Source organism: Myotis daubentonii, chromosome 6 (genome assembly GCF_963259705.1).
Source record: "Myotis daubentonii chromosome 6, mMyoDau2.1, whole genome shotgun sequence".
NCBI lineage: Eukaryota > Metazoa > Chordata > Mammalia > Chiroptera > Vespertilionidae > Myotis > Myotis daubentonii.
Genome location: NC_081845.1, coordinates 15070703 through 15098595, shown reverse-complemented (window position 1 = coordinate 15098595; position 27893 = coordinate 15070703). Strand labels below are relative to the sequence as shown.

General features: G+C 42.3%; 1 protein-coding gene and 1 long non-coding RNA gene across 5 annotated transcripts in view; both read right to left on the bottom strand.

The window, feature by feature from the left end:
• Window positions 1–27893, bottom strand: part of PKIB (cAMP-dependent protein kinase inhibitor beta) — a 75191-nt gene that overhangs the window by 15379 nt on the left and 31919 nt on the right. The window contains exon 2 of one of the 4 annotated variants that reach the window (XM_059700224.1): window positions 2594–2724. The exons of 2 other annotated variants lie outside the window; for them this stretch is intronic. Coding sequence is in view for 1 of the 2 variants with exons in the window: in XM_059700220.1 (XP_059556203.1) it covers window positions 2629–2704 (76 nt within the window). In the remaining variant the exon portion in view is untranslated. The remainder of the gene's footprint in view (window positions 1–2593; window positions 2725–27893) is intronic. One more of the 4 variants, XM_059700220.1, reaches the window with a different exon arrangement.
• Window positions 1–27893, bottom strand: part of LOC132236850 (uncharacterized) — a 125505-nt gene that overhangs the window by 93167 nt on the left and 4445 nt on the right. The window lies entirely within an intron of this gene.

Genomic DNA, 27893 nt, shown 5'->3' with positions numbered 1-27893 from the left:
GTGCCCGCAACCCAGGTACATGCCCTTGACCGGAATCGAACCTGGGACCCTTCAGTCCGCAGGCCAACGCTCTATCCACTGAGCCAAACCGGTTTCGGCAGCTTTAAATTCTTAACATGAAATTATTCAGACTACACAGACTATAGTTTCAAACATTTGAGGTTCTACTTCTGGCAATAAATGATGAGTTGGGCTTTTTCCCCCCCTTTCTACCCAAGGCAAGGACAAAAAGCAACAAACAAACAAAAACAAAAACCTTGCTGTTTTTCTTTGAAGGTTAGGGTTTGGCCATAATATCCTTTGGCTGAATATGTCACTCCTCAGCATTCTGTGTCTTATGCTGATTCCCTATCTTAAGTGGGTCCTAAGTTTCTTCCTTGTCCCAAGAATATGACTCTTTAAGACAGCGGTTCTGAGACATTAGGGAACTCAGGGAAGCCTCTGAGTACAGCACTCACCTGCCTCTAGATTTTGGATTTCTTGTTGTCCTGGGCTTACGCAGTATTCTCTTAGTTATTTGCCAATACAGACATTCATTTAAAAAGAGTTTTGAAAATACGTTATCCTACATTTTAGTATGTTGTGCACTAGAGCTTTTTAAAGGACAATACATTTTCCATAGTGCCAGAAAAGGAAGTGCTAGCTAAGGTTCAATACTTTTGTATCTGAGACTCAAGCTATCCATTTCCTTGAGTCACAGAAAACAATGTGCAGTAATGTAACTGCATTATTCTTTAACAGAACTTATTTCAACTCACAGAGCCCCATTTTTCCTTCATAGAAAAAACCAGTCTTGTGATTCAAAGCAAAATCATTCACTTCCACTTTAATCCACAAGAGTCATTCCTCCATGTAGAGAAAGGCCTACAATTAGGGTGCAATATTACATGCTGTCCTGACATCGAGTAAAATTGGGAGTGCTTCAAACGTTCCCTTTCCAGCCCGGCCGGTGTGGCTCAGAGGTTGAGCGTCGACCTGTAAACCAGAATGTCAAGGTTCAATTTCCAGTTAGGACACATGCCATGGTTGTGGGCTTCAACCCCAGTAGGTGTGCAGGAGGCAGCCGATCAATGATTCTTTCTCATCATTGATGTTTCTATCTAACTCTTCCTCTCCCTTCCTCTCTGAAAAAAATCAAAATACATTTTAAAAAGTACATATCCTATATGATAAAAGCCTAATATGCTAAGTGTCTGGTCTTCTGGTCAACCAATCAAAGCATAATATGCTAATAATATGCTAAGGCTGCTCAACAGCTTGCTATGACATGCACTGACCACCAGGGGCAGATGCTCTGACTGGTAGGTTAGCTTGCTGCTGGGGTCCAGCTGATCCGGACTGAGCGAGAATGGCTGGACATGCCCTGGAGCCCTCCTGCGGTCCCCCCCGCTGGCCAACCTCCTGTTTCCCTCCCTGGCCCCAGTCATGCACCGGTGGGGTCCATCAGCCTGGCCTGCATCCTTTTGAAATCTGGGACCCCTCGGGGGATTTGGAGAGCCAGCTTCAGCCCAATCCCGCAGGCCAGGCCAAGGGACCCCACTGGTGCATGAATTCGTGCACTGGGACTCTAGTCTTAATAATAATAAAAAAAGTTCCCTTTTTACTCTGCTCCCATGAATAAGTTACCCTAGCCAAATAACCCCTTTTGTAGCCAAGGGATCAGGCACAGTCCCTGCTTATTTCTGAGCAGTGGTTTTCAGTTCCATGCCAGCCTGTGGGATTATTCAAATGAGCCAATCACATCCTCTTGTGGAAACCAGGAGGCACCACACGCTCTTGTTACTATGAAGTTTGCCTTCCACAGCCCTTGGTTATTTACTCTGCTCCTGAGTACAATCCCCATGTGGCCGTGCATGATCGATATTGTCTTTCCTGGGCTGTGAATATTTGTGGCTAATAAACTGCTGTCGATCTCCTCAGTCCAGTGTCAAGTGTTGTGTGTTTAGCCAACTCCATATCCCCAGGGCAGGAATCCGTCCCTCACCAACAGGGTGAATAGGGGCCAAAAAAAATCACTGGTGTCACAAACCACATGACACGCCCCGCCATGAACAAGGACACCTGGTCAGCTTTAATTAACAGCTCTTGGCTAACTTAACAGGTTTTGTGCTATGATGAAGGCTGCCTGAGATGGAACCACTAATTGCTGCACAGGCTTGAGCTATGTCCTGTGTGGTATTCTGTTGTCCTTGTTAGCCATTGCTATCTCCTTCCACCCTAAAATCCTCGTGTCCCCCAAGACAAGAATGGTTGTTATTTGATATTCCCTGGCCTAACCTGGTGCTGTCATGTTTAGCCTGTGTTTGGCAGGTGGTCTCTGAGGCTCACACATGTAAAGGCAGTGAACACACAGTGACTTAACCCGTCAGAGCTTCAGTCCTGCTTATGGAGGGTTAGGTTAGGTGACTGCATCTAGCCTGGTGACCACCACTGGCTGCCTGGGGACACTGTACAGACATTGTTTGTAACTGCGCCCTTTTGGAACAGGCCCAGAGACAGTTCCTTGTGAGGCAAATGCCGGGGGGGGTGGGGGGGGGGAGGTGGGCGGGGGGGGGGGGGAGGAGACCGCCATCCCATCGAGAATTAAGCATACATCCCAGTTGTTGCTTTTCACGCAAGGGTAGTGACCTTGCTGATCTCCTGTGCTGCCGCTTCCCTTGCTGCTCTTGCTTGCGCTCTCCTGACCCCCGAGGTGCACATCCATGGTGGCCTGTGGCCCAGGGGCTGATGAAAACAAAAAGGGTAGGGGAAGGAAGGAGCATTTGGTACTTAACTGCTCTCCTAAGGCACAGTCCATAGCCAATGCACCTAACCCTTGCTCAATACTGCTGCTTACCTGCACACTAACGTGCTAACCTTGCCATCATTCGTCTACGGCCTCCATCCAAGCCATAGACAAATGAGTTCCTGGATGTGGACCTGACCCAGAAGACTGGCGTTCCCTAGGAAGAGGCTGCCACCTACAAGAGGGGCTACCAAGCTCCCGAACCTTTCCCATAAACACAATCACAGGTGACTGTGCAGACGAGACTGGAAGCTGCCACTTTGGCTGGAAGCCCTACACACTCACAGGGATTTGTTTGTACAGAGAGGGGGAATGAAAGGAAGACTGCATGACAGAAAAGGTGGGTCCGTAGCAGAGGATGGTTTTGATCCGTCAAGGCTGGTGGTGGGCCCCATGCTCTTCCCTTGCACCACTGCTATCTGCGCCTCTGTTGCAACAAAGATCCTGATCTTCAGGATTACGGGGGAATGCCCATGGCACCTGGTGGCACCAGGAAGAGGTTAAAACATGACTTAGGCTTAGGGTCTTTAAACCTTATAAATCAACCATTGGTAAGGGAGAGACCCCTAACTCTGATAATATTGATCTGAGGTTCTCTGAGGAAGAAGCTTATAAATATGATAACAGTAGAAAAACACCCCCTCCCCACAAGTATATCTAGTGACCAAAAACAATAGTAAGATAAAACAAGAAAAGAAATGAAAAGAAAGAAGGCTGGGTATAAGGAGGGAAAACCAACAAATAACACCTTAAACAAATGCTCATAATTTGACCTAATTGGAAATCCAAAATTTACTAAAATAATTTATACAGCAAAGAAAGAATACTGATTGGCTCTTGTGCATCTACAACATAGGCTCTGAATTAACTTTAATATCTGCTAAAATCCACCAACTGTCAAACCATCATGGCCTTCACCAATACTAGGGCTAAAATTACAGTTATATCAGGGATCCCACCATATTTAAATGTGGCATTCTCCACAGTGGGGGATTTACTTAAGGAAACTACTGAATAGAGGACAAATTACCCATGGTTGTAGCACTCATTGCTCTAAAATAGCCTATAGTGGGCATGAACGCTCTGACCCAGTAAAAAATAAATAAAAATTAAATTAAGTCTTTGACACATTTTTGGCTTGACAAAATGATACGACACTCCCCCTTCTCTCGTTAAAATAGGTTAAACTAGTAACATGACTCAGTGTAATTTAAAACAGGTTCTTCAAGGATTAAAAAGTGTTATATAACACGCCATGTGTGAAGGGTAATTAACCCTACTGTTTCTTCATTTTGCAGCCCAATTGGGCCTGTTCTTAAACAAATCAGTGGTGCCCCCTAGTGCACTGCTGCAACCCAACACCATGGTCCTATCCCATTAAGGGCTTTACACCCAACAACTTCATTACTGAAATTGCTGATTCCATCCAATGAACAACAGGTAACTATTTTGCTACTACAAACTTGGCTATGTTCTGTTCAATGCCTATTTTCAATCGCCTCTCAAGCACAGTTTGCCTTTATTACTCAGGGTGCACACACAAGGCTATCCCTGGAATCTGAGGGTCAGCACAATGGGCGCACTTCAATCAACAACTGGCCTCATCTGTATATTATTACAAATTCTTAGGCCATTACCTAAGAGCTGCCCCCCTTTAGGGTAAAGAACTCTGGGAATCTCTTGCTTTACAGATACCCAAAATATAAATCAAGGGAACGGATTTCTCTATTAAGGTACGGCCACAATACTTGGCCTCTCTAGGATCCCCTGTATCCCTTTTGGAGTCCTAGACACTGCTAATAGTGACCAACGTGCTCATTTACTTCTCGGATGTGTGGTGCTGGGCTCTTGAAGAAGGCATTCAATCAAACTTCTATCTCCCCTGGAGGCCCCAGGCAGCCAGGACCAAGAAGTGCCCACCTCCTGGGGATACCCACTTCCTACACCAATGTCACACAGTTCTCCCAATTGTCTTTCTTGGTTGTAAATTGGGACACTTCTAAAGTATATATATTGATTGAGAGGTAGAAACATCAATGATGAGGAAAAAAATCATTGATCGGTCACCTCCTACACGCCCCCTACTGGGGATCAAGCCCACAACCCCGGCATGTGCTCTTGGCTGGAGTTGAACCCAGGACCCTTCAGTCCCCAGCTGACGCTTTATCCACTGAGCCAAACCAGCTAGGGCTAAAGTTCGTATTTTTGACAACCACCTCTCCCTGTAGCCCTCTCCCTCCTGGTCAAGTGCCTACTTCACTCCCTAAAAGTCTCAGTCATCTCAGCTTAAACTGATGTTTCAAGGGGTCAACTATGGCAGAAGGCCACAAATTAAGAATTATGTGGTGCCCTGACATTTGATAAACTAAGCCTTGAATGGCGTGCCCCAACTTTTCCCCTCTTGGATAAGGTCCCTTAGCAAACAACCCTCCTCACCAAAGTCACTGGGCCAAGTTCCTGCTCATCCCTGAGTAGCAGGGTTCAGATCCCTGCCCGCATGCAGAGTTATTTAAACAAGCCAATCATATTCTCCCACAGGAACCAAGACATGCCCCACCCTCTTAATACTAAAGTCTGTTTCCCATAGCCCTGGTTGTTCCCAACTGCAGCCCTGCTTGGCCCTGCATGGGGTCCCCTCCCCAAGGCTGTGGGTATACATGACTAATAAACTGCTGTCAATCTCATCTGATCTCACGTATCCAGTGTCAGGTGTCATGTCTCCTCATAACCCCAGGCTGCAAATCCCTCCTTCATCAATGAGGCAAATAGGAGGCAATTAAAACATCCCACTACCAATACTCCTTACCTTTCTCTCCTGAAAGGGAGCGTACGTATAGAGAGGACAAGCATTAGGTTTACATATGTCCTGTGTCCAGTGAGATGCAGTGAGGGTTGTTCTGGTTCACCTTTGTGCACTGGGATTCACTGCTATTATTTCAGGCATAACCTCAGGTATGCGCATCTGCATCTTATTTGTTACAACCCTAGAATACTTAGGGTCCATGGTCTATTTAAACCACTCTTTGTCCTTCTTGGGGTCATTTCAGTCACCTGCCTGCACTCCTTTGAGGGCCTGGGAGCCCCTGAGGCATCCATCACTCAGGCCCATCTGCCAAGGACTTCCCCTCACCATTGCTTCTCTGTCTTCCTAAGGTTGTATCAGACATGAAGCTTCTTTAAGATGCTCATTTTCCTGGGAATTAAGGCATAGTCCTCTCTACACTTGACTTTCCTAATCCCATTCAAATTTCTATTATTTAATCTCCCTCTGGCTCAATCCAATGAACCTTTACAGTATAACTATAAAATCTGTGAAAACATACATTAACATGCCTTAAAATTCTTTCACAGAATAACATGGAAGCAAAGTCCTATTGCTGGTGGTATAATTTGATGTATAATTTAATTATATTTTCAGGTATGATAGTTTTAACTTCTAACTTATCTGCAATGACACAGAAGTTAGCATTGAAAACACTTAAGGTGTCAATATGAACTATTGTTTAAATAAAGATTTTAAGATTTTTTGGTTTAATTTTAGGCTTTATTGCTAAATTTTATCTTTGGAGTTTTTTGTTAAATATGAAAATACTAGAAGCCCAGTGCGTGAAATTCGTGCACGGGTAGCATCCCTAGTGACTGCTGGCTGTTGGCTGGGGCCTCTCTTCCCCGGCTGCCAGCTGCTGGCTGGGGCCTTCCTTCATTCTGCACAGCCCCCTGGTGGTCAGCGCACATCATAGTGAGCGATCGAACTCCCAGTCGGCTGAACTCCCAAGGGGACACTTTGCATATTAGGCTTTTATATAGAGAGAAGTTTGCATTTGATGGAAAGACATATTCTACTAACCAAGGAGAAAAGACCCCAAAGAATGCAGCAAAGGAAACCCACTATTAGACTCCCTGGAGGTGACTGACAGTTGCAGCGTATTTGCCATACCATTTAGTTATTTTTATCGAGTAAGACAAATAAATTCGCATTTTACTATAAAATTTTGAACCTTCCCTTTGAAAGCTATTACAATTTGGTGACCTTCTCCAAGCTGCCCTAGCTATGTACACCTTGGCCCGAATATCCTTTTAGCTCAGTAGCTGCTACATGATCAGGCACTCAGCTTCACCCATCTGCTCTAACGGTGACCTCCTTGGAATTTTTTATGAGCTTTGGATATTTTCTTTTTATAGCTTTGCCAACATAATCGTATTACATCCTGACACCAAGCAGTGTAAATTAATTCCTCTTCTGTCTTATGAGCCAGGCTACCGAGAAAAACTAGATTTTTCACCTTAACACTTGATTAAAATGTGGAAAGCACAAGATAAAAAAGTGAGGTCTCTGGAAAAAGTTCTCACCTTTCTCCACCTGCAGACTAACAGAGTGAATTTAAAGCAAATTAGCTCTTCCAAAGATTTTTTAAAAATCTTAGTGGAGGAGAGAAATAGAAAAAGTGAGCAGGGTGGATAAAAAGCCTATCATCTTACTCCAGGTGAACTAGAGCAGTGTTTCCCAAACTTGCCTGCTCAAAGGCTCACCTAGGACATCGGTTAACAATACAGACTCCTAGAGCCTTCAATTCAGTGTGTTTGCACCATCTGTATTGCAAGTACCCTAGGAAGCTACACAAGTTTGACAACCGAATTAGAGTAAAAGTTGGGTCAGGTTCTCCCCCATCCATCTTTCTCTAATATACTTTAAAAAACATAAAACCATAAATTATGTTGCTTCATGGTCTAACAGTATGTATCACCTACTGTTAGAATAAACTATGAACTGGTCGTTTTAGCAAAGCATATCAATGCAGCCCTGGAGATCTACTCATCTAATTTCAGACCTTATTAAAAAATTCCTTGTAGCGGATTAAAAATTAAATGAATTACAAACTAATTCTGTCCAGACCTGCTCTAGCAGGACATACACTGATGGCCTTGGCTACATCACTCATCCCTGGGTTCTTTCTCCACTCACTCCGATAACCAACCCTGAAGTTCACCACTAACAGAGTTTAATATGTTGTTCACAAAACATTCTATGTAGGTGACTCGTTTTAAACACCTCCCCCTCCCCAAAGGCCATATCTCCTGGGAGGCAAGAGCTGATAGGTTCTAGGTGTGGACAGTGGGCAGTAGGTATTCAGTGAGTGCTTTCTGAATAAACTTCATATGGAACTGAGCGTGCAGTCCACATCGTTTGCAGGTCCTGTCTGTGTGGATAGGAAGCTTATGTTATCAAACTGGATAAAAGAGCTCTGTTGTTTTAAGCAAATACCCTAAGCTGGCAGTATGCCTGAAAGAGGAGAGACCTTACAAGTCATCCTGCCACTCTTACTCATGTCACATCAAATTTCTTATTGTTATTCTTTGACATTTGATTAAGGATGCTGAAGAACGTTAGTTGGAAAAATTCTCCCAAATCCATCATAATTAAAGTAACTGAAGAAAATACTAACACACTGATTCAGTTTGTAATAGTAAAAAATTAATATAATTGCAGACATTCTCAGAGATCCTCACTAGCAGGGTAGGAGAGGAGAAAAGTAAGCATGGATGCATTGAACAAAGCAGAAAGGATTGCTCACGAAGGCTATTTTTTATCCAGGAGAGTGGGCCTGAGAGGCCAGAATAGCCTGGGAGATACTAACTAAGACCTCTCTGGGTATCTCAGAGATTGTAAAAAAAATGAACTAAGAAAAAGGCAGGATTGAAAATCTCATTTAATTCAACTAATATTTGGGGGCATCATCGATAGGCATTCATTTTCTGAATAAAAAATCAGAAGCAATTTTTTGAAATGCAATCAATGTACAACAGCTATTGGTAATGGGACAAATACTGAGAGTGAGTATAACAAAGGCGTTGAAATAAGGGAGGCAACACTGCGTGATCACTTTAGAACACATTTCAGAGCACAATTTCCTTACAGCAAGAGGCTCAGCCTCTGGTCAAGTGCAGATTCCCAGACTAACAGCTTTGCACCTCTTTCACTCCTCTTACTGTACACACCAATCTGTTTAAACCAACCCCATCTAAATGTCCCAATCATTCCTCAAAAATAGCCAGAAACCAAGGAGGAAAGTAGTAAATCCAAGCATATTCTAATTCATCTGTAAGTATTAAAAAGCCTACTGCATTCACAATTTTAAGACTTATGGACTGTGTGTATTCATTACAATAACCTCAAACTTTGAATTTCCTTAGCTAGATGAGTAAAAAATACTAAAAAAAATGCTTTACTTGCATTAAAAACTGTGAGCTTAAAGAAAAATTGATCAGTATGTATATGATAGCTCTGTTGCACTTGAATGAAGAGTGCTTGGGTTCAAGTTACTCTTGTGTCACCAGGCAACTGTCCTTGGGTCCTTCAGCCTCGAGGGAGTCGGCTTTCAAATTCCACTCTACACACTCCACTTCAGAGTACCAGCATTTGGGATCGGCAGGGTAGTGACAATCATCACACATCACAGCGCCCAGAGAGGGGAGCATTTTGGCACTTTCAGAAACCTCTATTACGGGTGTGGAAATAATTTAAAAATGATGTTCATAGGTTTTGTTTTTACCTATTTGTGTTCACTTACTCAGGAAATCTCAGTGGAGCATGGAGAGAGCAAAGATGCCTATCTTCTGTTAACCTGAATAGCCTCTATATTTTAAAGTATTATTAATTGCCAAGATGAAAATTCAAACCCAGCTTTCCAGTAAATTGTAAATCAGAAGGCTTTCTGTAGTCTAAAACACCATGTTCCCTTGATGCACTCTTAATTTAATATGAGCTTAGCAGAATGTTTTCACTGAGTATTTTTTTGGTAAACATTTGTTCTACTGAGGCCATTTTGCTGCGGTGTTTATACACGAGGTAAACTTTTTGAACCTGAGAATCTTCTTTCTTTTAGTCTTATCTATACCTTGCCTCCAGATTTATCTGGGAAACATATGTCTGGGAAACATATGTTGAATCATTCTCATCTCTATTTCTCATTACATAGTAGTAACTATAACTACAAATAGAATTTTTTAGTCTTTTTAAAACTGCAATTTTAAATTATTATCTGCACTCTGGCACAATCTCTTCCTCTAATTTATTTTAGTGGTGACTTCCATTTTTTAAATTAAGGATAGTGACAGAAACATATGATTCAGCGCCTAACACCATCTACAACTGGGGGCAAGTCACTAGCTGTTCATAACACATTTTTAATGACCTGTGAAGTTCAGTAGCTGGGTGAAGATTAACAAATGTGTTTTCTGAATTTAAAAATATATAGAAATATTTGTATTTATTTTTTATTTTATTTTTAAAATTGAATTTATTGGGGTGACATTGGTTAATAAAATTATATAGGTTTCAGGTGTACAGTTCTATAATACATAATCTGTATATTGTATTGTGTGTTCATCACCCCAAGACAAGTCTTCTTCCATCACCATTTATCCCCCCTGTACTACCCTTTGTGACAGCATGGATGGACCTGGAGAGTATTGTGCTAAGTGAAATAAGCCAGTCAGGGAAAGACAAGTACTATATGATTTTACTTATATGTGGAATCAAATCAACAAAATAAACTAACGAACAAAATAGAAACAGGCTCACAGATATAGAGAACAGACTGACAGCTGTCAGAGGGAGGGGGTTGGGGGGCTGGGTAGAAAAGGTGAATGGATTAAGAAAAAAATGCACAGAAATAGACTAATTTTTAAGATTGAGATGTAATGTTTTGCACAACTCAAATGTCTATTTGACCTTGACCAAGGCATGCCTAATCCAGTTTCTTTTTCCTATTTTACAACTTAATGGAATTAATGTAAAGTCAAAATAATCACTGCCATTAAAAACAGTCAAGAGAAAAACAAAAATTGACAATCCATAAGTAACTTGGAGATATCTGAGAATTTTGGAGCTAGAAAAAACTTTACTCGTCAATATTTTAATAAACAAACAAACAAAGCAACACTGATTTTAAAGATAAGGAAAAGGAGACCAGACTGCTGCTTCAATAGAGATCTGCTTAACTTCTGAATCAAGTTTAAACATCATGTCACTGGATATTTGGGTCAGGACTTCCCCCACAATAATGGTTATAATTTTTTAAGGCTAAAAATCACTTTTTAATAGCAGATCACTTGTGTGGATATGGTGGATATAATTTGTAAAGGGAAAAGGCCCAGTCAATGATGGTGGAGGGTGAAGGGTAATCCTTCTGCCAGGCCTTCATGTGCTTAGGGGAAGGTTTCTGATTGTGAGGTCTACTAGGGAAAGATATGTCCATATCTTGACCTTGAGCCTTGCTGAGAAGTCAACCAGTGTTCTAAAGTTTTATGAAAAAAAATCACTCACCCCTTTGATGGCAAAGCTCTTTTATTTAGGAGTAGATTGTTGAGGTGTAGGAGTCTTGGTGAAATGAGAATCCCACTTTGTAATGATGCAATTCAGACAAAAAGAGTTACTGTTGTGATTTAAAAGTTGTGCTCATTGGAATCTGAATTGCATAACTGTCAGAATATAATAGTTAGGAACAGATACTGATTTATTTATGTGCAAGGAGAGGAATTTTAGCCTAGATTCCAGGGAGACATGACCAGATTGAAACCACCCTGCCTGTGGCAGGTGGGAAGATACATGAAACAAGGTGATAGGCTGGATGCTAAAGAGAGATCCAACCAGTAGGGGATCCCTGTGCACAGGCACAATTAACAGACACTAGTAGTAATGATGTTGAATATCCAATTCCAGGTTTCTCATTTCTGCATTATAATCTGGGGATTCTCAGAAATACTAGGTGTGGAGAAGATAAAAAAAATATGTACATTCTGATATGGGAGCCATAACTATGTTTATTAAGATTTAATTGCAAGATGACCCCTCAAGTTTGAAGAACCTATTTTTTTATGTATCTGTTGATTGAGAATATATATAACAAGTGAAAAGTTACTATGAAGTAAATATTTTTAAAAATTTAGTTATTTTATAGAAATAACCTGTATTTTAAAATGCTAGTATATATGGTATGTGACCATATTTATTTAGACAGATACATGGTTTTGTGGACCCCTCTAATAACTGTACAAAATCCTAGGAGACCAGGATCCCCACGTTGGCAAACACTGGACTATATCATAAACCATGGTCTGCCGGGAGCCGGTCCATGCTTGCTGTTTCAAGGGACCTGGCATATATGGCATACTGTTCTTAATATGTTTGCTCACCTTCTTGGCACCATGTGTTTTAACCAAGGTCTCCTCTCTGAGAAAGGTTGTTTCCCCAGGTAGGGATTTTCCCCTGAAGTTAGGGAGGGAATAAAACCTCTTAACTAAGTGCCAGGCGGGTAATTAATCACTTTAACTACAAACAATCATGTTTAAGCTACATAATCTTTACTCCCTGGAATGGAGCTAAGAAACGCCCTAACCTTTGTAATATAGATTGATAGGATTGGAATCAACTGGTATAAATACAGATGTAACAAGACAACAGGACACAGAACTTAGATGAAGATCCTGGAGACAGAACCTACACAGAACTTAGAAGTAAGAACCAAGAGAGACAGAACCTAGGCACAGAACTTACACAGAACGTTCTCTAGAGACAGAAGAACTTCGCTGGAGAGAACATGGCAAAAGATCCTGGACTGAACCTGACTACAGAAATTGGCAAGAGAACCTGACTAGAACCTGGTGACTGAACCTGACTGGAGAACCTGGACAGAACCTGGCTGGAGAACCTAGCGAGGGAACATGGCTACAGAACCTGGCTGGAGAACCTGGAGAACCTAGCAAGAGAACATGGACACAGAACCTCTCTGGAGATCCAGACCAGAACTTCGCTGGAGATCCTGAACAGAACTTGGCTGGAGATCCTGGCTAGGCTGCTGATCAACTGAACGCTGTCTCCGTGTCATTCCTTCTTCGCCGACTCCATCCACTCCTTTGGGGACCCCTGGACCTGCTGGGGCTGGACCCCAGCAATGGTCCTAGTGGCCAGCATTCTGTCCCCTGTAACAACCATCACTTTACCCGCTAATATGTAAGCCTTCTTCCACCTACATTTAATTCACCCCTTTATCCATTTAGAATTTGAATTATTCAAGCTAAAAAAAAATTGCTTAATTCCTTCTGTTGGCTCTTAGAGATTGGAAGACTAGATAATTATGATGGTCAATGTTCATAGACAGTTCCAAGGGGGTGTTCGCAATATTACTTGAAGAATAGAATACAAAAACCTGTCACACTGAATTCCATCCCACAGTCCAATGATTTATTCAGTCCACAGTCCTAGGAGCCAATGTTATGCACTGACAGCCCACCTTCACTTTAGGGGTTGGGCTGACACATTAGTAGCATCCTTCCCTAGGCCTTATCCAAGCCTCATTTGTTAGACTCTGATAATCACATGACAGAGAATCATTCTTGAAAAAGAAAACACAAAATATCACTCCTGATTTAATTATAAATTATTTTCAGTAAGGCTAGGAAAGTGTCATTTAATTAGCAAGTGCAATAAAGATGTGACATTTAAAAACAAATTAGAACACATTTCTATCCTTCATTGGTACACTAAATGATGACATATTGTTCTTTTATAGTTGCCATTTCCAAGTTTTAATTGCTTTGGTTTAATTCAAAAAATGTCAATTCGGTAATTACCCTTATGGTGTTGGAATTAGCTTCATTTATCGAGCAAAACAAAATTGACTTCAGAAAGGGAAAACAATTACAACATAATACCAGGGGAAATACTATATCATTGAAGTATTAAAAAATAATATTGTGTACTACTGAAAGTCAGTTTATTTTACAGGAATAAAAGAAAATATTCTGTTTTCAATTCTAAACAGGAATTTACCAAATAAGCAGTCAGTTATAAATTAGTAAATCTGAAATCACCTTCATTCATTTATAAATGTATTAATTTACTTGGGATATATCTACTGAGTACCAATTAAGTGCCTGGTACAAACGCACATATAAATACAAAATGTGGTAAGTCTTAGATGAGAAATTATAAAGTGTTGTGTGAGTATCTCAGAACCTGACTCACTGACAACAGGAACTGAGATAGAAAGCAAGAAAAGACATTAGCGAGTTTAGAGACAGAAACAGAGCACAGGACACACCAGAAACTGAAGGAAGATCAACGTGTCGTGAGCACAGAGAAGGTAGAACATGGCACAAGATGCGGCAGATCAGTTAGCAGGGGCCACATCACTGAGGTGTGCTAAGGAGTTGGTCTACATTGAAGGTTTTTAAGCTATGGCGTGACGATCAAAATTGAATTTTAAAAAGATCACTTTGGCTGCAACAAATGGAATAGGCTTTGGAAAATAAGAAGAGAGGATTCAAAAGATGACTTTGGAGGCAATTGCAGTATTCCAAGTGAGAGAGAATGAAACATTAGAAATTAGAGTTTATGCCCTCATTTTAACACTCCAGAAAGTCTAAAGTTATTTGTGTTCTACACGTGACCTATTTTTCACAGACTTGTATGTGCCAGGGCTACACGGAAGGCAAAGTGGTATAATAAAAGGTATAGGTGCAGTAGAAGAAAATACACCTGGCTCACTACACTGGTCTGAAATTTTGGCTCCACTACTTATTAGCTAAGGACCTTAGGCAAGGCATTAAGCTCTCTGAGGCTCAGCTTCCATATCCTTTGAGACCACATAATAATACCTCCCACAGTTGAGAAGATTAAGTATGACAACATGTGATATTCTCAGCATGTGGAAGGCGAGTTAATAACGAACAACCCCAGGAGAGATCAGCTGGTCTCATCCACTCATGTTAGAGATCTTCATCTTCCTTTGGAAACCTGGTCCTCCTCCTGGTGTTCTTTCTCAGTGGACAGCACTCTAATCCCCCCTGATGCACAAATCAGAAGCCCGGGAGGCATCCTTGTCCCTCACCTCTTCTAGTTACCAAGTCATACAAACTTGATTCTCTAAGCAGCTCTTTAGCGATAGACCAACTGCTCCACTCACCCTCTTTCACTGTCCTAGTTAAAGTCACCAGCCTCTCTGCATCAGATTATCCTCTTCACTGCTTACCCTGCCTCAGTCTTGTTGCCCTCCAGGACACTCTTCACACAGCCGAGCAATTTCACTATTTGGTTTCTCGTTCACTCCCCATATGCCAGAAAAGAGTCACCCAGTTCCTTAGCCTAACAACCCCTACATGATCTACACTCTGCTTGCTCCCCAGGCTTGCCTTCTTTTTCCCTCTGATGCAGTTGAAAGAAACTGCTCCCTGTTCACCTCCAGGTTTAGGCCAACAGGTGGCTGCAGCTCCTCCCGGCTGGAGCGCTCTCCTTCCGAAGCTTCTCTTCCCCAGGTCAACAAGTCCTCAAAACCGAGGCCTCCATCCAGACAGCACTTTGTCTTGGAAGCACTTTTCCTCCACCTGACTCTGCCTATAGGACAGCCTGTAACATGAATTCCACTATTTGAATACATTGAACGAATAGCCGAATGAGGCCCGGAGAGTCTGATCAGATTGCCAACAGACACCTAGCTTGGAGGTGGTAGCATGAGAAGACCCAGTCTCCTGACACACATTGCAGTGTCTCCATCAGGGTGACACCTGCCTTATAGATCTCAGTTGCACCAGTTGCCTTCATCAAGCCTTAGAAACATGTTCTGCATGTGGTTTCAACATGTTACACATTTACCAGGTATACTGTGGGTTTTGACTTAGGAACCCAAAACAGACCACTTGTCGCCTTCTCACCAAAGCCTTCTTTGACTCCCCTAAGAAGTGGCTCAAGGCTCCTGGGGGACCAAGTGCTCCTGCAGCATTTTCCATACCAGTCTCCCTCCCCATGATCCTGTGAAGTCTTCGGAAACTAGGACCATGCTGAATTCATTTGACATCTCTGGTACCCAAGACCATTCTTGGGATGAAATAGTACTTAATATTTGTTGAACTCAATGGCACTCAGAGATGAATACTGTCTAAATAAGGCCAAGCCCTAGCTGGTTTGGCTCAGCGGATAAAGCATCGGCCTGCGGACTGAAGGTCCTGGGTTCAATTCCTGGTCAGGGCACATGTCTGGGTTGTGGGCTCAATCCACAGTGAGGGGCCTGCAGAAGGCAGCCAACCAATGATTCTCTCTCATCGTTGATGTTTCTATCTCTCGCTCCCTCTCCCTTCCTCTCTGAAATCCATACATATATAAAATAAACAAAATAAAATAAGGGCAAGTAAAGTGATATAAGGAACACCATGAAAAAAAATGATGCAAGAATAAGAAGACAGATAAAATGACGATGGTGTTGTCATTGAGAGACATGGAATTTGAGAAAAGGCACGGACAGCTCTGGCTAAGAAAAAGCATCAAGAAGGTGAGGAAGAAGATGGTGCCACTGCTGGGACAGGCCTCCTTCAGCTCCTCAGAGGCCTGCCTGCCGCTTTTCCTTTGTGGCAGAGAACTGGAGTTGGAAAGGAAAAAGCTCTCACCGCCAGACAGCCAGACAATAAGTAGGGAGGCTCTACGCCTGCCTTGAAGATAAAGCCAGCACTGGAAAAGCTGGTTTCACAGGTGCTGCAGGTGTTGAAATGTCAGAATTAAAGCCAAACAATGGTAATAAAATGGAACTGAGCTAGAGACAGAAATCCAAGTATAATTCCAGGTTTTGTCCTGTGGTCTTGGGCAAATCTGTGAGCCACTCTTTCCTCCTCTGTGAAGGAAGAGGTTTGAAAGAGATGGTCTCTCAGAGCCCTTTCTTATTCAAGAATTCCTCATTTTATGGGCTTGGCCTTGTATTTCCTTAAAGCTGTGACACAACCAAGGGGCGAGAAGACTGTCAGTCTGCAGATATCCAAACTCATCCTTTTGACTCCTGTAAACTTCACCTGGACTAGCTAAAACACATACCCATAATGATTTCCCCTCATCCACATACGGTAAGTACAGTCAAAAGCTTTATCAATAGAATGTTTGAGGTACAGTGAGGCTGCAAAGCAGTGGTTTGAAAATATCAAAATCAGCCTGGTAACTTTTTGAAAACACAAGTTCCAAAGCTTACCAAATCAGAATCTCGAAGGAGAAGCCTTAGGGGTGTGTGTGTGTGTGTGTGTGTGTGTGTGTGTGTGTATGATTTTGATAATCAACTACTGCAATTGGGGGATCATTTTTTTAAAAGCCTTGGAATTTCTTCTTTTTAAATATATTTTTATTGATTTCAGGGAGGAAGGGAGAGAGAGAGCTAGAAACATCAATGATGAGAGAGATCACTGACTGGCTGCCTCCTGCACACCCCCACTGGGGATTGAGCCCACAACCCAGGCATGTGCCCTTGACCGGAATCAAACCTGGGACCCTTCAGTCCACAAGCCAACACTCTATACACTGAGCCAAACCAGCTAGAGCGGGGGATCATTTTTAAAGAAAAATGAGTGTCTCTCAATGGGTAACCTGTAGATCACTTTCATGTGAATTATCTAAGATGTTTGTTAAAAAGATCTGTGAATATGGCCAAGAAACTGACTTTAATAAACATCAATTTCACTCATAAAATAGCTTGTGTATGCTGACAAGTGAGATCATCATGTGGACAAAACTTTAAATCTATGAAACAATATAGTAAAGAGAAAAAATTATGATTGTAGCATAGGTTTATTTATTATTACATTATATTGTTTCATCATTTTATTTAATCCCCATAACAAACCTGTTAACACAGTAACAAAAATGCCTGATAACATAGGCACTTTTCCCTTCATTTTGCAACAAACTGAAGCATTAGAGAATTTGGGTAACTTGCCCCAAACCACAAGATTCACAAGCAAATGCATTGGAACACAAAACTAAGGCCACATAGCTAAGAAACAGCCTACTAGCATATTGATAGAATGTGTACTTAAGAGTTCAGTACACCTTCCAAATAAACAATTTTCTGAGATCTTATCTGATGAAGCATGTTAGAACCCTGCCTGAGTTCCTGTTGGTTGGTTTTATTAGCTATTACACAAATATTAATATCATTATAATAATCCCATATTAAACAAGATAAAGTAACTATTAACCACTAAGCAACCATGTTTCAGGGACTTCCTGGAATCATAAAATCATCTGAGGGAGTCTTCATTTCTAGTCAACAACTTTCAAACACAAATATTAATTATAGTTGAGAAGCCCAGACTGTAAGTTCTTACTCACCTAGTGAGGAGTTATCCAACTCCAGACATTAGTTACTTCACTCTGCTTCCCTAATCTGTCTTTACATCATGGGCCCTAGACTCCATGCTCTGCAACTCAACGTACTGACTCTGCTTAGTGCTACAAGAGGACTACATTCTACCTGAAATGTGTTTCAAGGAATAAAATATAAAAATGCGATTATTACAGATATATTTTTATTTTATTTATTTATTTAGTTAGTTAGTTGCAATTCTTGTGTCAATTTTAATGATAAAAGGGCACAAGAGTAAAAACTTGATAGTTCACTTACACTGAGTGGCCAGATTATTATGACCACCTGATGTTTGTAGGCAAATTAGCCGTACACTGCATAGTATGGGATATGGAAGCCGAAGGCCTGTTTGAACACCTTTGCTGTCTGCAGTTACCAAGATAAAAACATCTCCAATTTGAACAGGAACACAAGGATTGGACAATCGAGCATTGGAAAAAAGTCATGTGGTCCAATGAATTACGTTTCCAGTTGCATCATGCATGCAGGTGGCAGAGTGAGAATTTGGCGGAAATAGCATGAAAGTATGCACCCCACATGCATGAGTACAACCCTTCAAGCTGGTGGGGGCAGTGTTATGGTTTGGGGCATGTTTTCCTGGCATGATTTGGGCCCTTTAATTCGTGTGGAACAACGTCTGAATTGCACAACATACCTAAGTATCGTTGCTGATCAAGTTCAGCCTATCATGTTGATGGCGTATCCCAATGCAAATGGCTTCTTCCAACAAGACAATATGCCATGCCACGGTGCTCGTATTGTGCAGGAGTGGTTTCAAGAACATAAGGGAGATTTTACCTTGCTTAGGTGGCCCCCACAATCACCAGATCTCAATCCAATTGAGCATTTGTGGGATGAGTTAAAAGAGCCATCAGGCAGCTGGTTCCACAACCATCAAGTCTCACAGAACTGGACAGTGCTATTCATCAGGCATGGTGTCAGATTCCTCGCATCACCTTTCAACATCCCGTGGAGTCGATGCCAAGAAGAATCGCCGCAGTATTGAAGGCAAAAGGTGGCCCAACAAAATACTGATGGGGTGGTCATAATCTGGCCACTCAGTGTATACCGCATAACAAGCTAACCAAACTGGACATGGAGGATAAATCATAAAACAAATCATTTTACCAGATATACTTTTAGAACAGACCTTTCTTTTCCCCCTCATTGGTTCTTCACAACTCATCTAATAAAATGCCTGTTTGTGGAAAGATCCTTGCCTTGATCTCTTGCTAAGTTGAAACAGAAAGGGTCTCCCAGATTCCCCATTACTGAGTTGACCATTTTTGGGCTTAGCATAGTAATGGGTATTTCACAAATATGATGAAACTGGATGTGCCGGGAGCCGGTCCATCCTTGCTGTTTCAAGGGACCTGGCATATATGGCATATGGTTCTTAATATGTTTGCTCACCTTCTTGGCGCTGTGTTTTAACCAAGGTCACCTCTCCAAGAAAGGTTGACTCCCCAGGTAGGGATTGTCCCCTGAAGTTAGGGAGGGAATAAAACCCCTTAACTAAGTGCCAGGCGGGTAGTTAATCACTACAAACAATCATGCTTAAGCTACATAATCTTTACTCCCTGGAATGGAGATAAGAAACGCCCTAGCCTTTGTAATAGAAATTGACAGGATTAAAATCAACTGGTATAAATACAGATGTAACCAGACAGAGAGAGACAGAACTCAGAACAAGACAGCAAGAGACAGAACTCAGACAGGGCTTGGAAGACAGGACCAAGAGAGACAGAGCCTAGGCACAGAACCTACACAGAACGTTCTCTAGAGACAGAAGAACTTCGCTGGAGAGAGCATGCCGGAGGATCCTGGACAGGGACTGGCCTCGGAGCTTTGAGGCAAAGCCTGGCGAGAGAGCATGGCAGGGGATCCTGGACTGAACCTGACTGCGGAGATTGGCAGGAGAGCCTGACTAGAACCTGGTGACTGGACCTGCCTGGAGAACCTGGACAGAACCTGGCTGGAGATCCTAAGCAGAACCTCTCTGGAGATCGAGACCAGAACTTGGCTGGAGATCCTGGCTAGGCTGCTGATCAACTGAACGCTGTCTCCATGTCCTTCCTTCTTCGCCGACTCCGTCCACACCTTTGGGGACCCCTGGACCTGCTGGGGTTGGACCCCGGCATGGATGGACCTTAGTTATGAGACCAAGCATTAATTTTTAAAAATAATTCACTGAAAGTGTTAAAGGAAAATACAAAGCTGCCCAAAGCCATACAACTTTTAGCAGAATACAAATGTTTTCCTTTCCTGCGTTCACACCCTGCCCTTTTCCTCTTTCTCCCCATTGATGTTACAGGCTTTCTGAAATATGTGGACACAAAGGTATTTTCACAAAAAGAAAGAAGTAATGAAAATGACATCAAGAAGAGAATATGCCAAAAAATAAATAAATCCGTCACTGGCTGAAGAGAGATATGGGAAGGTTTTCTGATTCAGCTTTGATTTCTTTGTTTTGCTTTTGAAGGATTTATTTTTGTATGTTTTATCCTCAAGAAAATAATTTGCACGTCAACTCAAGGTTGTATAGTTATATCCTGTCGAGTGTTTTTCAAAGGAGCTATTTCTTCCACAAAAATCAGTATTTAATTTCCCAATAAAGAAGAAAAAGATAGCCGAAACCGGTTTGGCTCAGTGGATAGAGCGTCGGCCTGCAGACTGAAGGGTCCCAGGTTCGATTCCGGTCAAGGGCATGTACCTGGGTTGCGGGCACATCCCCAGTGGGAGATGTGCAGGAGGCAGCTGATCGATGTTTCTCTCTCATCGATGTTCCTAACTCTCTATCTCTCTCCCTTCCTCTCTGTAAAAAATCAATAAAATATATTAAAAAAAAAAAAAAAGAAAAAGATAGTTATAGCCCTAACCGGTTTGACTCAGCAGATAGAGCGTCAGCCTGCGGACTCAAGGGTCCCAGGTTTGATTCCGGTCAAGGGCATGTACCTTGGTTGCGGGCACACCCCCAGTGAGGAGTGTGCAGGAGGCAGCTGATCGGTCTTTCTCTCTGATGGATGTTTCTAGCTCTCTATCCCTCTCCCTTCCTCTCTGTAAAAAATTCAATAAAATATATTAAAAAAGATACTTACAAATCATTGATTAAAATATGTTATTTATAAGATAGTTTAGGAAGAAATCCTGATAAACTTTCTTTCCTGCAAATAAAAATATATATTTATGAAGAATCAGAAAAGGCAAAAATCGAATTAGATTATCACATTTGTCTGTTTGTTGTTGTTGTCTTTATTGAGTTGTAACAGGTAAAAACTGTGACTTGCCTGACTTTCTTAGGACAAGCAGAATCCCAGATTCTACACTAAAATCTATAATAATAAAAGCGTAATATGCTAATTAGACTGGACAGACAAACAACCTTCTGGAGGACATCCTTCTGGAGGACATCCTTCCCGACAAAGCCACGGTGGCAGGGGCTGAGGCAGAGGCGGTTAGGGACAATCAGGCAGGCAGGCGAGCAGTTAGGGGCGATCAGGCAGGCAGGCAAGCAGTTAGGGGCAATCAGGCAGGCAGGCGAGTGGTTAGGGCTGATGAGGCCGGCAGGCAGAGTGGTTAGGAGCTAGCAATCCCAAATTGTGAGAGGGTGCAGGCTGGGCTGAGGGACACCCCCTCCTGCCCTGTGCACAAATTTTGTGCACTGGGCCTCTAGTTTTCTAATAAAAGTCAAAAGGGCTTCATTTCAAGCAACAGGTGTTAGTACCTAGAAGTACCAACTACAAAATGCAGTGGATAATTACTTCAACAATCCTTTTAGGGATTAATGGTAAGTTGAGAAAGTCATTCCCTAAAAATGACTGACCATTACAGCAAACATTTGTAGGCATAGAAAAATGACTCTAAGAAAATACTGGGCTCAATAGATATTTTGTTTATTGAAAAATAAAATTTTTTAATTCTGTACTATATAAAAAAAGAAAATACTTGACATGATTACACATTTGGGAGGTTGTAGAAACACATCCCACTTTTGGAATTCAACTATAGAAAATTTCTGCATTTGTTGCATCTTCCTTCAATGCCCTGAGGCATTGTGCCAATATTCCCAGCACCCACGCCCATCATGTGGAAAAAAATCCAATCATCTTGCTCCTAGAAACCAAGATAAACTGAACAGATATAATTATTGTTCACAGAGTGAACCCTGTGTCTCAGGGCTTAGCACTTGACACAAGAAGGATGAAAAATACTAGGAGTATGAACCACCAGTATTCCCATTAGCCACTCAGGGAAACAGAGCACTTCCTCCCAAATTCCCTCCCCCACACTCCCACTGCCCTAGTTCAGCCTGCCATTCATTCTTCCTGGACTACCGAACAACATCCTAAAATGATTTTCATGTACTCATTCTCACTTCCTATAAATCCTTCTTTACACAAATCACAGGTGGAATTACTGCAAAGTAAATTTACTCATGATCATCCTATGATCAATCCTTCACAGCCTCCCCATCACCTATAGAATCAATTCCAAACTCCTTCACAGGGTGCATGGTGCCAGGAGCTGCCCCCACCCCCATCTACCTCTCTTCATCTTCACCTCTGCCTGACCTGCACTAATCCTAGAGCTCTGCAGACACACGCAGTCAATGGCACCCGTGTGCCCTGTTTATATTGCCTCTGTGGCTGAGGTTCTTCACCCCCACCCTGCTTCTTATCCCCTGGCTAGCATCTACTCATCCACTCAGGGTTAACTTGGGCATCCCTTTCCCAGAAGCCTTCTCTGCCCCCGCGAGCTAGGTAGGTACCCTCCTCTGGGTTCTAAAATACTCTGATATATCTGTTGTTGAAGTTATCACATACAAGTTTCTGATTATTGCCTGCACCTTCTGGCCCCACCTCACATAAGTTTTTGTTAAACCTTTTGAGGTCATGGACTATGACTCATTCGTCTTGCACAGTATTTTGCACACGGTGGGAGGAATGCAATAAATATCTGTTTGAATTTCAAGGTGCTTTTCAGACTCAGAGTTGCCTGAATGCACACTCTATCATCTTGGGAGAATTTAAAATCAAAAGCAGATATTTTTTAACCTCATTCCTACCCAGTTTCCCATATGGTTTTCACTGTTCCTCTCACTCTGTATCTGGGACTGTTTCCCTTCAATTTAGTTCTATTTGTTCAGGCCGAATATAAGGAACTGAAAAGAGGAAGAGAAAAATAAATGGGGGGAAAAATCACATGGGAAATAGTAAAAATAAAAATTTATAAACTTCAAAGTTTATGTGATATAATGCAAACAATTTCCTGGGTGCTCCTGACCTTCCAGATGTCTTAAATACTCTCTCACTGGCCCTGACCTGTTTGGCTCAGTGGATAGAGCGTCAGCCTGTGGACTCAAGGGTCCCAGGTTCAATTCCTATCAAGGGCATGTACCTTGGTTGCGGGCACATCCCCAGTGAGGAGTGTGCAGGAGGCAGCTGATGGATGTTTCTCTCTCATCCATGTTTCTAACTCTCTATCCCTCTCCCTTCCTCTCTGTAAAAAATCAATAAAATATATTTTTAAAAAAATTCTCTCACTGAATCCTTACAAAAGCCCTAAGAAGTGAACAGTGATGCCATACCATGGGATGCCTGAGGTTTTCATAGAGCCAGTGCCCAGCAGTGTCAAGACTGGAACCCAGGTCTGCCTGACCCAAAGGCATACTGACTCAGTAATGGTAGTGGTGCTCGATAAGTCAACCCATAAGAGCAGCAAAGGGCAAACACGAGGGAAAGGAGAGCTGATGCCTCTACTTTAGAGGTCACCTTGGACATGCCACATTTTTTTCTATGTGGTTTTTGACAAGACTTCCTATTAGCATTACAGTGGGGCCTTGACTTACGAGTTTAATTCGTTCCGTGACGGAGCTCGTGACTCAAATTACTCATATGTCAAATCATAAAGTGAACGAGTGAGACACGTGATGCTGGGCTGATGTTGTGGCGTTCACTGTGACGTTCGCTGTGCCAACTAGTGGTGGGGTATCTGAAGCTGGCTCGTAACCTGAATTTTAGCTCACAACTCAAAGCAACAATCAGCCGAGAGACGGCTCCTATCTCGAAAAACTCGTTAGTCGGGACACTCGTAAGTCAAGGCCCAACTGTATATTTTAGCACCAGATGTTCCTTCCCCACCCACCCTGATAAGACCAGAAACCTGTTCAATTGCAGGATTGTTTAAAAAGTACAGGCATGTCCTTGCAGGCTGGCAGTTCAGGACTAGCATTAAATGTGTTGTCATCTTGCATATTTTCCAGAAAGTTGTCTGGCATACTCCTAGAGGAACAGAGGTGGCAGCTGGGGAGGAGTACAAAAATAACTTAGATCCCCAATTTTTAAAATTGTTTTCAAAATAAAGATTATTACAGTGTGGTGCCCTTTCGAATAGGGCAAGATGCTCTTAGAAAATGACCTTTTCACAAAACATTAAACTCTTGGGACTTTAATTTCCGTACCTGCACAGATGGCCTGTAGGAGCTTTAAGGGCTTTTGCAAGGTTAACTTTCTTGAGTCTGGTAGAGAGGCAGTGTCAATGGTGACAACACTGGGTAAAGGAAGTCGGACAGTCTTTAGGGCAGCGGTTCTCAACTGTGGGTCGCGACCCCTTTGGAGGTCGAACGACCCTTTCACGGGGGTTGCCTAAGACCATCGGAAAGCACATATATAATTACATATTGTTTTTGTGATTAATCACTGTGCTTTAATTATGTTCAATTTGTAACAATGAAATTGGGGGTCACCACAACATGAGGAACTGTATTAAAGGGTCTCGGCATTAGGAAGGTTGAGAACCACTGCCTTAGGGTCTTGTCAGAGAAGGCTAAAGCTGGGAGAGATTCTAACACTAACGATCATTTAATGCTGTACACATGAGGCCCAGAAATCAGGATTTTAAAAATATTCCCAGGTGATTCTAACGTGCAGCCAAGGTTGAGAACCACTGCTCTAGAGCGTAACAGCTATAACTTGGGCATTTTCAGCCCAACTTCCCTTATTTATAATGTGGAAATAAAACTTCAGCCTTATATTGTTATAAAGATTAAATGAGACAATGCCTGAAAAGTACTTAGTATAACGTCTAATGTGCTTAAAAAACAAGCGTCATTAATAGGATGCTCATTGTACTAAAGGAGAAACTGCACGTTAGAAGATTAAATGTCTAGCACGGGATCACAGGCCATTTCTCTATTGGGGAATAAGGAGTCTCAACTCAGCTCCATCTAAAACCAGATTGCCTCTAAATAATGTTACCAACACAGGACCAGAAACGGTCGGTGAAATTTTCAAATGCTCTGTAATTTTTTCTTTTCATTAATAGAACTGACTTTATAGCCAACTTTTTTCACTTTTCCTGACCTCCACTTCCTTTCGAAACTAACTGAATTCCTGTGTGTTTTGTCCCTGCTATTTCTTGGACTGCAAGCTCTTGAATCTTTGCCCTGACATTCTGTCACTGCTATTTCTTTCTCCTGTAGTCTAAAGAAAGCAGACATAAAAGAGAAAGGTATTGGAGGAATCTTATTTAGGGGAATATTTCCTTGCTAACTATTTAACGTGCTGTGTACTAGTATATAGACATGTCTCTGTAAATAAGATACAGACTGTTGATTTCAGATTTTCAATCACATAAAGAAAAAACTCTGAAGTAGCATTTAGAGATCAATTCATTTTAAAGGGCCTATTGAAGAGTGAGTCTCGGGCACTGTCTGTAAGCACACTCTCTGAGAAGCAAACTGAGTTAAGATTTCATACTTAGTTCATCAACAAAGAGGCTCAGGCAGAAATGCTCATTCCCGGTTTTCCTGTTTGTCTTCATTAGTGATGCAGCTCAGCCTTGCTTCTTTCTGTCATCGTCATTGTTGCCATCGTAGTCATTTTGAGGATTTTTTTAAAATCCAGGTAAATGGGTCAACTTAAAAAAGGGGGGGAGGGTTCGCTCTTCTAATCCATGTCCATTTAGAGCCGGAGGCCATTATAGCCGGCCGCTGCTTTAGGCACTACAGACCGCGCACTCCACAACTGCCATCCACATTGTCGGCCAAGGGACACTCACTCATAGCTGAACTTAAAAACTATTCACGTCATTAAAGTCTAAATTTAGAACGAAAGGAAGTCTTAACATACTTTTTCCAAGGATGTATTTTTCCCTAGAGTGTTGTTGATGAGGCACGCTAAGTCCTTTACACTAAATATGTTTGCTTTTTAGAGATGATTTAGTTTATTTAGATGTGCTTTACGTCAAGACAGAAAGATGATGAACAGGACAAAAACTCAACAAAAATAGACTGAATGCCAAAATGATCTTCTTTGAATTTGAGAATGACTACTTGTCTCATACGCCAGTGACTTTCAATTACTAGTTGAATTTACACCTCCTAGAACAGCAGCTTGTTCGTGTCAGGATTTATCTGGCTCCGAGAGAAATGGCAGCTGCAGGGGCGAGTCACGGAAACCAGCTCTCAGCGAAGCAGCTGCGGCTGAAGCTCTGCTCCACACATCAATCACTTGCTGACTGTCGCAGCTAGTTCAGTCACATCATCTGCCTGGGTGGCTGATTTTGTGGTTGCCGATATTCGGATTGCAGGATTACTGCTGTCAGAGCAGACTGCGCTAGTTGAAATAACATCATCTTGTGGACTTTCACATATGAGGAAATCCATGCAATCATGACAATACAACCATTGGTGAAAGAAGTGATGAAAGGAGCATTCATGCTTAATGCAAAGAGCCTGATTTCCAGCAGAATGATTCCACTCACCTTCACGCTTCTCAAACTGAAATAAATATCGACTGTCCATAATTTGGTATTTTCAAAACCTTTTCCAATCTGTTGTTAAGCAGTTAAAATATTGAACCTAAATATCGTTATTTACTTTTAAGGCTGACAAATTTCATATTGTTGATTTCAGTTCATCAATCTGGACTAAGTATCAATTCTACAAATGCTGTCCCTTCCAGGCTTATGTCATTAACAAAGTTGGCAAAGAATGCCTCCTGATACTTAACAAAGCTCTGCCAAGAACAGTGCTATGGAGAATGTCACTTGAGATTTTCCTCTACCTCAAAATTGGTCCATGAAAGAAAGGAAGGTAGATTTTTATAGATAGACTAGAGGCCTGGTGCATGAAATTGGTGCACTGGTGGGGGGGGTGTCCCTCAGCCCAGCCTGCACCCTCTCCAATCTGGGAACCCTCAGGGGATGTCCAACTGCCGGTGATCGGGCCTAAACCGGCAGTCGGACATCCCTCTCACAATCCGGGACCGCTGACTCCCAACCACTCACCTGCCTGATTGCCCCTAACCGCTTCTGCCTGCCAGCCTGATCAACCCCTAACCACTTCCCTGCCAGCCTGATCGACACCTAACTGCTTCCCTGCAGGCCCAATTGCCCCCAACTGCCCTCCCCTGCCAGCACAGTTGCCCCTAACTACCCTCCCCTGCCAGCCTGGTCACCCATAACTGCCCTCCCCTGTAGGCCTGGTCACCCCCAACTGCCCTCCCTTGCCAGCCTGGTCGCCCACAACTGCCCTCCCCTGCTGGCCTGGTCAGCCACAACTGCCCACCCCTGCCAGGCATCTTGTGGCTGTGGGCGCTGCTATCTTTGAGGGCATGGTAGTCAATTAGCATATTTCCTCCCTATTGGCGGTGGGTGCTGCCATCTTTGAGGGTGGGGCAGTCAATTAGCATATTCCCTCCTTATTGGCTGTGGGTGCTGCCATCTTTGTGATGGCGTGAGGGTCAATTAGCATATTTCCTCCTTATTAGCTAAGATTTTGGATCTGAAGACTGAATATGGTTAAGATGGCAATATTCCCCAAACTGATATACAAATACAAGCACAAGCCTGATCAAAATTCTCGACTGCTTTTCTGCAGAAATTGACAAGCTGATTCTAAAATTCAACTGGAATGCACGGAACGTAAAGTA